The sequence below is a fragment of the Nyctereutes procyonoides genome, unplaced genomic scaffold (genome assembly GCF_905146905.1).
Source record: "Nyctereutes procyonoides isolate TBG_1078 unplaced genomic scaffold, NYPRO_anot_genome, whole genome shotgun sequence".
Lineage (NCBI taxonomy): Eukaryota > Metazoa > Chordata > Mammalia > Carnivora > Canidae > Nyctereutes > Nyctereutes procyonoides.
This window is the reverse complement of record NW_026575135.1, coordinates 64944604-64956633: the sequence shown is the minus strand read 5'-3', so window position 1 is coordinate 64956633 and position 12030 is coordinate 64944604. Positions and strand designations below refer to the sequence as shown.

The 12030-nt window shown below is 35.0% G+C and overlaps 1 protein-coding gene across 4 annotated transcripts in view; it reads left to right on the top strand.

Annotated features, from left to right (window-relative positions):
- DMXL1 (Dmx like 1) overlaps positions 1-12030 on the top strand; it is a 126863-nt gene that overhangs the window by 64364 nt on the left and 50469 nt on the right. For all 4 annotated transcript variants that reach the window (XM_055301783.1, XM_055301782.1, XM_055301784.1 and 1 more), the window contains 7 exons: positions 283-452; positions 1006-1103; positions 2136-2301; positions 3494-3755; positions 5520-6613; positions 7162-7353; positions 9699-9775. In XM_055301783.1, the coding sequence (XP_055157758.1) occupies positions 283-452; positions 1006-1103; positions 2136-2301; positions 3494-3755; positions 5520-6613; positions 7162-7353; positions 9699-9775 (2059 nt within the window). The remainder of the gene's footprint in view (positions 1-282; positions 453-1005; positions 1104-2135; positions 2302-3493; positions 3756-5519; positions 6614-7161; positions 7354-9698; positions 9776-12030) is intronic.

Sequence of the window (12030 nt, the reverse complement as noted above, 5' to 3'; positions counted from 1 at the left end):
ACAACAGCATTTGCCATATAGCATTTTTTCTTATCTTTTAGAAAATATATTTTAATTCTGGAAAATACATGCTTTTTGTGGAAAATAATAAAGTGACAAAGTTAGAAGAAGCAAGAAAATAAAAACACATATTCCCTTCAACTTTAATTACTTACTTGTAACTCTGTGAGTCTCATAAAAAGTTTAGACATTTTTCTGGCAAACATGGAACACACATTTCTGATAATCATTATATAAACATATTTATATTTCTTATAAACATTATTTTTTACTTTTCCTCAGGCCTGTCTACCAGTCATTTTGCTTGGGCATTTCACTCAGTAGCAGAAGAAGAGCTGCTGAACATGTTGCCAGCCATGCAGAAAGAGGATCCCACTTGGTCTGAACTGAGAGCCATGGGCGTGGGGTGGTGGGTCCGAAATACCCGTACCTTACGCAAGTGCATAGAAAAGGTAAGCTGTGTTTTATTTTGGTATTAAAAAATAACTAGTATATTTTGGGTGTTTTTTTCTTTTGTTTTTCTCTCTTTTAAAGATTGAAGCTATAAAATGCTTTTAAATAGCCATTATATTTCAAAATACCACAGTAATACAGGTTTTTAATGTTTATATTCCAATTCTTAAATTACTAGTTGATACATGTATTTAGTAGTATATGTCTGATTTTTACAAAATAATGTATATACATCTTTGGAAAAATAAAATAGTACTGAAGAATTTGTAATGAAAAGTGTTGTCCTATATTCCCACTTACCTGTGTCTTTGGAGGCCCCCAAGAATTACTTTTGAAATTATAAAAAAACAAATGTATTTCTGTATATGTGTATAATATGTGTTTGTGTGTGTGTGTGTGTGTGTGTGTGTGTACATCCATGCAGTAGGGGACATATTTTCTAAATACATTGAACAGTTAAATAATGTGTGCCAGTCTTGAATGTGAAAGAAATTATTTTGTTCATTTAAAAATAGTTTCTGTGGAATTTTGACCATTATTTTCTAATTATAGGTAGCCAAAGCAGCGTTTTATAGAAAGAATGATCCTTTAGATGCTGCCATTTTTTACCTTGCAATGAGAAAGAAAGCTGTGATTTGGGGATTATATAGGTAGGTGAAAAGACCGCGCTTCAAAATGGAAAACTTTAAATGAAAAGACAATGTATGAAATAAAAGTAAAGATTTGTTTTTCTTATTAAGTGTGATTCATGTAGATTCTTAGTTATTTTTGCATTAAAATAGAGATTCATGAGAAAGAAGCCCAGGTGTTTTCCAGAGCAAAAAGAATCTTGATGAGGTCAGTTTAGTTTGGTTTTCAGGTTTATCAGTCCAGAAGAATTTTTTGTTGTTGTTGTTTATTTTAGAAACTTCCCATGATGCCTCTGTAGAACAAAGAACTAAATCAAAACCTTGCATCTGGGGTGGGGAAGAAGATGAATTGGTGGAATCTTGAACAGGGATCCACCCTCTCCCCTACTAGGAGTTTTTGGGCTGGGTCATCCCTCCAAAGTACCCTCCTGTTGCGGTCCCTGACCTAACCCCATTCTTGAGCTACGGTCACTTGGAATTTCTGTCTTTCACAAGTTGTCAGCAAGGCTTGATAAACATGATCACCAAGAATAGTTTACCATTTATTTTGCATTCAGTCCCAGTTTTCTTAGGAGAATCCTTTTGTATGGCAACCTTTGGGGGAAAATCATGGGCACTGGTCAGTTTCCTAAGAGACTAGAGATTTTAAGATTTTTTTGAATCAAGATAGATTCCTTAGGTTTCAGTTACCAGTCATCCTCAGATGGCAGCAAGGATGAGGGTAATTGATGAAGTTTAAATGATGAAGTATGTATTTTATATATAAGTTAATATAAAGTACATATTTTCTATGGATTTAAGCATAATTTCTCAAAGTACTGCTAAAGCAGTCTTCTTTATAGTTTGAAAGAAGTTTTTTCAATAATCTCTGAGATTTATGTGAAGAAGTAGATGTTTACTGTGCTCTTTTTGCTCAGAAAAGAAGCACTTGTATAGTAATTTATACACTGGCAAGTGTTTCTTTTGAGTCCTAACTTTTAAATGGCTAACTTTGGTTAAAATTGGTTCTGACTGTAGAAACGTTTCAAATTTTTCGGTTTTTTTTCTTTATAGATCCCAAAAAGACCCCAGGATGACACAGTTTTTTGGACACAATTTTGAGGATGAGAGATGGCGTAAAGCAGCTTTAAAGAATGCTTTTTCTTTGTTAGGCAAACAAAGATTTGAACATTCTGCAGCATTTTTTCTTTTAGCTGGTTGCCTTAGAGATGCAATTGAGGTAATCATGAAACTTTTAAAAAAGCATTGTCATCCTTTTAAGTTCTTTCTATAGGCTTAAATTTTTATTTTTTAATTTCAGTTTAATAGTGGAAATTATGTAAGCCTAAATAAATACTTAGCAATATTTAACAGTGACTTTTAAAATCTTGTCATTTAGCTCGAATGATATTTATAAGGAATGAAGATTAACCATGTTGTATTGGTTGGTAGAGATAGTTGATCTAACTTTTAAGAATATTATTTATGAGCAGGTCAAAAAAAAGTTTGTCCTGTCAGTTTAAACTTACATGAATCTATATTTGGCTCTGTCTTACGTGATGAACCTTAGCATATTTTTTACTGATTATTTTTCAGTAAGCCTTAAAAAAATTAAAGCATTTAAGGTATAATGTATCTCAAATTACCCTTTTAAAAAAATTATATTTTAGAGAGAGAGAGAGAGCATGAGTGGAGGGAGGGACAGAGGGACAAGGAGAAGCAGACTTCTCGCCGAGCAGAGAGCCTGATGCAGAGCTCAGTCCCAGGATCCTGGGATCACTGCTGAACTGAAGGCAGACACTTCAGTAACTGAGCCACACAGCCTACCCCTGAAATTGCCCTTTTGTTCAGGGTTTCGAACAAGTGATCAAAGGAGCTTTTTAATTAGGAAATCATACAGTCTGCTGAGGTAGATGGAGAAGAAAGATCAACAGACAAAATGTCAGGATGCTTGAGTGGCTCGGTCGGTTAGGTGTCCCACTCTTGATTTCAGCTTAGGTCATGACCTCAGTGTTGTAAGGTGGAAAACCGAGTCGGGTTCCACGCTGTGGAGCCTACTTAGGATTTTCTTCCCCTCTTCCTCTCCCCCTCTCCCCACTGTCTCTCTCTCTCTCTCTAGAGTGAGAAAGAAAAGGAAGGAAGGAAAGAAAGATGGAAGGAAGGAGGGAAGGGTCACTTGAGTTGAATCTCTTGAGAATTATTTAATAGTTATATACTAATTCTTTTTGCAAGTAAGTAGTACTAGCAAGCAGATTTGCAGTTATTAAATGTCAAGTAGATTTGCTAAAGTAAGCAGTATATGTTTTTTTTGTTATTAACTTAGATCAGATATTAACAGTGCTTTTTACTCATTCTAATTAGTAGTCAGTTGAGTTTATCTTAAAATGAAAGATACTCCTGCTTATTTATGACCAGTAGTTCTTTTTTTGAAGGTATGTCTTGAGAAACTGAATGACATTCAGTTGGCTCTTGTAATAGCAAGACTTTATGAGTCTGAATTTGATACATCTGCAACATATAAATCTATTTTACGTAAAAAAGTTTTGGGAATTGATTCTCCTGTCAGTGAACTCAATTCACTGAATGTAAATATGCATTATGATCCTTTTCTTCGGAGTATGGCATATTGGATTTTGGAAGATTATAGCGGTGCTCTGGAAACATTAATAAAGCAACCTGTCAGAGAGGATGATGGTAAGCTGCATTTCTAAGATGTTAGAATAAAGAATTGAATTAGTATTTGTTGGGTACAGAACACACTTGTTGGATGCAAGTTGGAAACATGGACTAAGACTTTAAGGTTTAGGTGGGAACACAGAGTTAAGTATGTGGGTTTTTTTGTTTTTGCTTTTAGGTGGAAGGAATTCCTTTTTTCAGAAAAATCTTTTGAAAACCAAGTACTTTGGATTTTTTGTTTTTATAAAATCCATTGAACATAAATATTATCAACATTTGAGTTTAAATTTTGGAGAAAATAATGATGTAAAGGTAGTTTTCTTAGGTGGAAGCTTGTGTATTGGCTAAGTAGTTTTGTAATTTTTATACTAAAAATATTCAGTGTAAAGTTGATTTAAGGATTTGATCAATTTTTTTATGAGATGAGTGTGGTGGATAATTTTTTATAATTTATATTTTTGAGATCTACTCCTGCCTTTTTGTTTTAGAAATCCCATTTGCTAAAGCATTTCTGGAGGTTAGTATAAAATGGAAGTCTTTCTATAAATTATATAAAAATGATGATATATGCTTTTCAAATATTTTTCCATAGTACAATTGAATTGTTTCTGATAGCTGGTATCATAGATGCCATATCATTTGGAGTAATAACTGGAAAAGATTTTAGTTCATAGCTTTTTACATAGCATCATTTAATTGGAAAGTGTGTCATGTGTCTTACTGTGAAAGACTTGTGAGAAAGCCACGTTTGGTTTTTCTGGTGTCCAGACCACCTGAGCTGAAGATTGCCAAACTGCCCTCTGTAATGCAGGGGGAAAGAAAAGACCTTCCTTATCACTTTTTTTATACCTACACATATTCATGTCAAAAATGTATTTTGATTTGGGATTAATATAAGATCACATACTTTTAGAGCCAATTAAATCTGTATTCTAAAAGAAAATTTCAAAAGGCAGTAGTGGCTTGGGCCAGGATGATAGGAGTGGACACAGAGAAAAGTGGTTGGATTTGGAATATAATTTTCAGGTAGATTAGATAGGATTGGATATAGAATGTGATGGAACTAAGAGTCAAGGATAATTCTTCGAAGTTTTTAGCTGGAGATAAATGATAGGGGCAAGACCAGGAGCAGGTATGAGGGAGTGTTTTACGTATAGAAGACTTCTCTGATAACATGGCCTCTGAGCAGAGACCTGAGTGTCAGGAGGTAGGTCAGTGTAGCTAATTGGGTCAAGAGTAGTTTAGGCCAAAGGCTCACTAAATAAAAAGGCTTTGAAGCAAGAGTGTGTGCATGGAAATGGAAATGTAATGTAAGCCTGTGGATATAGCAGTCTAGATTTACAGGGTAAACTTGGGCCTGAAATAGATGTGTAAAGTATCAGTGCCTTGATGTTGTTTGAAGCCATGGGGCTGTATGAGTTCTACATGGAGTATAAATGGAAAAGAGGTCAAGCCCTGAACTCTAGTAGAGATGAGGAAGATTGAACAAAACAAACTCAGAAGGAATGTTGAGGGAAGTAGGAGAATAAGAACTATGAGTGTAAAATTGGATATTCTGTTGTTACTTGAAGAAGTGTGAAATCAGTATAACCTTTGTTTTCCTTTTGTGTTAAAACACTTCCATTACAAATGTGTTCTTGTCTATTCTGCGCTGTGTATTAGTGTGGTCTTTTAGTAAGATGTTGTCAAAAGACTAGGTAGATAAAGATGCCATAGTTGAGGAAAAGGACTACAATACAACTCTTAAACTTTTCTTAGCTCATAGAGTGAATTTTCTTTCAGATCAAGTCATGATGTCAGCCTGTAATCCTGCAGTTTTTAATTTCTACAATTACCTAAGAACACATCCTCTTTTGCTAAGACGTCATTTTGGATCATCTGATGTACTATCCACACACATGGGTTTAACAGGAAAAAGTGGACTGGCAGGAACAATTAATTTAAGTGAAAGAAGATTATTTTTTACTACTGCCAGTGCTCATTTGAAAGCTGGCTGCCCTATGTTGGCTTTGGAAGTATTATCGAAGATGCCAAAAGTCATCAAGAAAACAAAACCTTTTTGCAGAACATCTAGTTTTCTGGATACTAGTAAAGACTATTCTCCTTCTTCTCCATTAAAATTGGATGCAAAGGAAGATAAGTCTTCTACTATTGATTGGTCACAATCACTAATGAATGGTTTTGGCTCTTCTTCGGAAGGTTCCTCAGAGAAGCAGTCAAACTCCACTCTTTCTTTTGACTGGAGCCAACCAAGTGTTGTATTTCAGGATGACTCTTTAGAATTAAAATGGGACAGTGATAATGATGAAGAAAATGAGGATCTCCCACTTTCAATGAAAGAACTAAAACCTTTACAGAGAAAAACAGAGAAAAAAATAGATGAAATGAGTTCTAATTACACAGACTCTCTCAGCACACTAGATGAAAATGACATTTTAAGTCCATCAGAAGATATAATTGCAGTTCAATTAAAATTCAGAGCATGTTTAAAGATTCTCACAGTAGAACTTCGTACATTATCTACTGGTTATGAAATAGATGGTGGAAAATTGCGTTACCAACTCTACCACTGGCTTGAAAAAGAGGTGATAGCTCTTCAGAGGACATGTGACTATTGTTCAGATGGTGAAGACTTACAGGCTGTATTTGGTGAAAATGGAGATGAATTTGGATTAAATGGAGATGGTGAAGATTTGCTTCAGCAAACAAAAATGAAACAACTGAGAGAAAATTTTCAGGAAAAAAGACAGTGGCTTTTGAAATATCAATCACTCTTGAGGATGTTCCTGAGTTACTGCATACTTCATGGGTCCCATGGTGGCGGTCTTGCCTCTGTAAGAATGGAATTGATTTTGCTTTTACAAGAATCTCAGCAGGTATGTTGCTTAGACAATGGCCAGTTGAAATAGTATACATAGGAGAAATGGGTTTTGGTAGTGTTCTTTTTGTCTTTAAATATAAAAATTAAAATTATAAAATTTAAAAATTTTAATATTTAAAATTAGGTAGAGAAGACTTCTCTGATAACGTGGCCTTAAAGTTGTTGGCTTTCATTATGGTTGCTTTATGGAATACTCTTTTTGTGTGGTGCTTTATATTAGGAGTTTGTAGAATTGTGTGTACATAATGGTTTCAGGATCATTTGATATCAGGCCCTGTGATCTGGTGAATTCATACTCTGCATTCTTGTGTGAGTGCGTGTGAGGTGATGAAGTTCTCTTTAGGATAAGAGGGTATTGTCCCTCACTTTTCAATATATTTAGTGGAATGTTGACCTCCTCAGGTCCTGTCTTACTCTTAGAGTTTCTGTTACACTTTTAATTTATCATTGTTTTGAAGTTTTTCCCCCAGGCCCCTGAATTAGTTAAGCAATGGATTATAACTATAAATAGTCAGTTAACCCTTTATCCCCTTTGTCTTTAAGGAAACATCAGAACCAATATTTCTCAGCCCTTTGTCAGAGCAAACCTCGGTACCCCTCCTCTTTGCTTGTACAGCCAGTGCCAAGACAGTAGTTGCCAACCCATTACTGCACCTCAGTAACCTAACACATGATATTCTACATGCCATTATAAACTTTGATTCACCGCCCCATCCCGACATCCAGAGCAGTAAAGTAAGTACACTTGGTTCATTCTTTAAAACTTACCTATTTATTATAATAAAACTGAAAGAAAAATGTAAAGAAGCACTTTTTAGAAACAGTTTTAAACATTAGACTACACATAGGGATTGTTACATTACCATCTTTATATTTTGTAACCAAAGAAAACTTGTGGTTGAGGGCCAGGCTTACCTCACTTTGTTCTTATCCCATTAGGGTACTTGAGGTTTTAATTACAATAGTCTTATTTAGGCACTTTATTAAGATAAGAGTAATAAGTGTTTGTACAGATACATGTGCAATTCTTTTAGCATTACCCTTAGGCAAAAAGCTGGTTGCTTTTTAGAAATAGAGATGGAGTATTTTGATATAATAATAATTAGTACTTTCCTGTATTACTCTGTAGTATAAATGTCCACATGGTATGTTATACAATAAGGAATTTAATTTTCTTTAGATTGTGTTCATTTTAGCCAGATTGTATCTCATATTTAATTTTAGTAATATGCATTCACTTGGCATATCAGTTAGCTTCTGCTGCTTATTAACTCCTAAACATTAGTATCTTATAATGGCCATCCCTTATTTTGCTCATGATTCAGTGGATTGGCTTCTTATTTCTTTAATTCCAGCCAGCTGGACTGACCTCTGGATATTTTCATTTGTCTTTACTCAGCTGGTAGGCTGGCTGGATTCTGGATGTGCATGGTTGTGTTTACATTTTTGGTGGTTGGCAGACCATTTCCAGGGCTGACAGGAGAATCTGGGGTCATAATGTGTCTTACCGTTGACTACCAAGCAAACCAAGGTTCTCTAGAAAAACAGAACCAATAGGATGTGTGTATGTGGGTGTACAGAGCTTTGTTACAAGCAATTAGCTCCGAGAATTATGGAGGCTGAGAAGTCCCAAGATCAGCAGTCCTCAACCTGGAGGCTTGAGGACCTGTTGTGTAGTTCCAGTGTGGGTCCAGGAGCCTGAGAACTAGGAGAGCCCATGGAGTGTAAGTTCTAGTCTGAAAGCCAGCAGGCTTGAGCCCCAAAGCCTGTGTTTCTGTTCTAGTCCAAAGGCAGGAAGACACTAATACTTTAGCTCAGTGTAGCCAGGCAGGAGTTCTCTTTTTTCAGCTTTATGTTCTATTTTGGTCTTCCCCTGGTTGGATGAGGCCCACCCACATTAAGGAGGGCAGTCTTCCTTATTCAATCTACCACTTCTACCAATGTTAATTGCATCCCACATCAGCCTTACAGATACACCCAGAATGTTTGGCCAAATGCTGGGTGCCCCATGGTCCAGTTAAGTAGATATATAAAATTAACCATCACCCCTAGGTTATTTCCCTTTGTGGTTGAAAGGATTTAAAGAACAGCCAGAGTAGAATTTGTAAGGCCTTTTAAGGACTAAGTTCAGAAGTCCCATATCATTTTGTCCTCTTGGTCAAAGCAAGTCACAAGGGTAACCCAGATTTAGTAAGTGGAGAAATAGACTCCACTTTTTGATTGGATAAGCTGGAAGAAATTCTGATCATTTTTGCAGTTTTCTATATTTGGTCTTACTGTCTTCTTTTTATAATGATATTTGTTTATTTTATTTTATTTATTTTTATATTCTTGATTTTAATTCATACCCCACATCTTATTGATAATTGAAGGGGAAATAGCAATTAGATTTTAATCTATGAGTCCCATTTTTATTTACATAGAAGACTGTCATACCTCATGACTAGATCAAAACCTAGTCTTTTAATAGTCTAATCTAGTTTGCTTTCTGACTTGGGTTTTGCTTCTCAAACCTGCTTCTCTTATTGCTTGTCATGTCATATTTAGAGCTTTCTCTTTCTCAGTACAAAAGTTTCCCTGCAGTTGTTGTCTTTCATACCTTCTCTTTTCTCTAAATAATTTCACTCTCCTTAGATTGCTTGTTTTCTTTAGTAGCTAGAATATATGGTAGCGTATTCTTTAATGGCTTGTCCATGGGTAAACTATAATTTATCAGACTGAGCTTTTACATATTTTGGTTGAGGAAGAAGGTTGAATCTTGGAAGGTTTTCTTTTAATACATGGCTTTCTTTTAATACACTACTGAATAGCTAACATCTGTTCCCATTTGTTCTTGAAATAGAAATTAGGTAGCAGGTGTGTGTTTTATGATTTCTGCCAACAGCCTTAGTGTTTTTAATTTGTCTATGTAGTGCAATCTCTATAGGTATAAATGAGTGTTAAGAAAAAGAATAGTTTATAAGGACAAAATAGGTTTTTCATCTTTTTTTTTTTTACAATGCTGATTAAAGTAGGTTTTAAAACAAGTTTGATTTTTTTTTAAGTTATACTTAAAGTAATTTTGTTGTTGTTTTTTTCAGGTATATGTAATGCATACTTTAGCAGCCTCACTTTCTGCTTGTATTTATCAGTGCCTTTGTGGTAGTCATAACTACAGGTAAATATCTTTTTGTGAAATTTAGGAATGTTTGTGGTAACTGATGAGGTTTCAGAATTTGTGTGCTCTTGCTTTAGAAAAACTGTTTATCACAGTCTAAATAATGCAGAAAGCATTTGAAGTGATGAATATTGTTTTTTCATCTTTGAATTTTAGCTTATGCCTTAATGGCAAGTGAATGTTAAGTAGACCCTTGTCAGTATAACTAATTTAGCCAACTTTTATTGATCACTGCCTAATGCCAGGCATTGTGATATGCACTAAGATCTCCTTTCTTAAAGTCCATCTAGAAACAAATGTGAGTTGATAAGATATATTTATAACATGACATTGCACTTAAGTGGTAAGTACTATAGCGTAGTTATATTGTAGTTATATATAACTATATTTATAATTATATACTAAAATATTATGTACTATATTATATAATTATATATATTGTAGTGAAAGTCTCTGGTAGCACAATGGAAGGAGTAACTGACATGGAATTGAGACTAGTTTGACAAAAGAGTGATATTTATGATTTTTCTCTTTAGAGCCTAAGATTTCACTATAATCTACCTAAACTTTTAAAATATACTGTTTGACACTTTGGTATTTTTCTTTAGTTCTTTGAAATTCTCTTTGTTTTTAAAAAAGTTTTATTTAAATTCCAATTAGTGGTTCGCCTGGGTGGCTCAGTGGTTTAGCGCCTGCCTTTGGCCCGGGGTGTGATCCCAGAGTCCCGGGATTGAGTCCCACAACGGGCTCCCTGCATGGAGCCTGCTTCTCCCTTTATGTCTCTGCCTCTCTCTTTCTGTGTCTCTCATGAATAAATAAATAGTATCATAAAAATAAAAAAATAAATTCCAGTTAGATAACACAGTGTAATACTAGTTTCAGGTGTACAGGGTAGTGATTGCACCTGTTACTCATCCTCTTTAATCCCTATCTCTGTTTCCCCAGTCCGACCCCTCTCTTCCCTCCGGTGGCCATCATTATATTCTCTATAAGAGTCTGTTTCTTGGTTTGTCTCTTCTTTTTCCCCTATGATCCTTTGTTTCTTGACTTTATTTCTTTAAATATTTTGTCTTCTCTCTTGTATTTCTTACTAGACAGTATTGGAACTTTCAGGTTTCTCTTTTTCTCTTTTAGTTTTCATTTCATTGTTTTTCTTTATTTTTGCTTCATTTCAAGAGAAACCCTTGTTCATTTTTCAGACACTAACTTGTTCTTCAGTCTTCATGTCCTTTATTTAGCCTGAGTTTGTGTTTTAGAAATAGTTTTTTATTTTTAAGATCTCTGGTTGATTTTAATGACCACTTTTATTTTTGTAACTTATTGTCTGTATTTCTGAATTGTTTTAACCTGAGCATAAATCACCTTCTGTCATGTTCTAATAATAAGTCTGCTTTCTCGGGTGCAGGTCATTCACTGAGTTTGTTATTTCTTAGCTGATGTTAGCCTCTGTTGGTGTTGATTTCTGATTGTTTTATGTGTTTGCATTCTCTCATGGGAGTCTCAGTGTACTCCTCTGCTTCTGCATTCCACAGGTGGCTTCAGTTTGATTTTTTCATCCTCCAGGAGTTCACTTTCTTGCTTTTGAGTGTGGCCTTTTTTTCCCCTCAACATATGTTTATCTTTTTCATCATTTCCATAGGCTGATTGTAGTAGGCGAGGTTTTTTTTTGTTGGCGGACTGCCATCTCAAAACTGGAAAGTAAGGCAAGAAAAACTATTTACAAATGCGTCAAAATGTTATGACTTAGAAGATTTGCCAGCCAGAACAGATCTAAACCAATAAATGTGCTATATTTAAATATTACATTTACCTCACATTTGATATAGAAATTTCTGATAGGATTTTTTAAAAACTTCTATCAGATATATTTTTTTTAAAGATGTTATTTATTTATTCATGAGAGACATACACAGAGAGAGAGAGGCAGAGATACAGGCAGAGGGAGAAGCAGGCTCCATGCAGGGAGCCCAATGTGGGACTCAATCCCGGGTCTCCAGGATCACGCCCTGGGCCAAAGGTGGCACTAAACTGCTGAGCCACCCGGTCTGCCCTGTCAGATATTTTCCATAGTTTATGTGAAGCTGCAAATTACTTTGTTCATTAATTTGTTTATTTAGGTTTAGTTTAAAGTACCATTACTTAGAGAAGTTTACCCTGAATACCCAAATTGTGTAAAATGCTCCCCACTTTTGCTTTCATAACCCTGTATGTGTAGGTTTTGTCTTTAAAAGCAATATGATAGGGATGACTGGGTG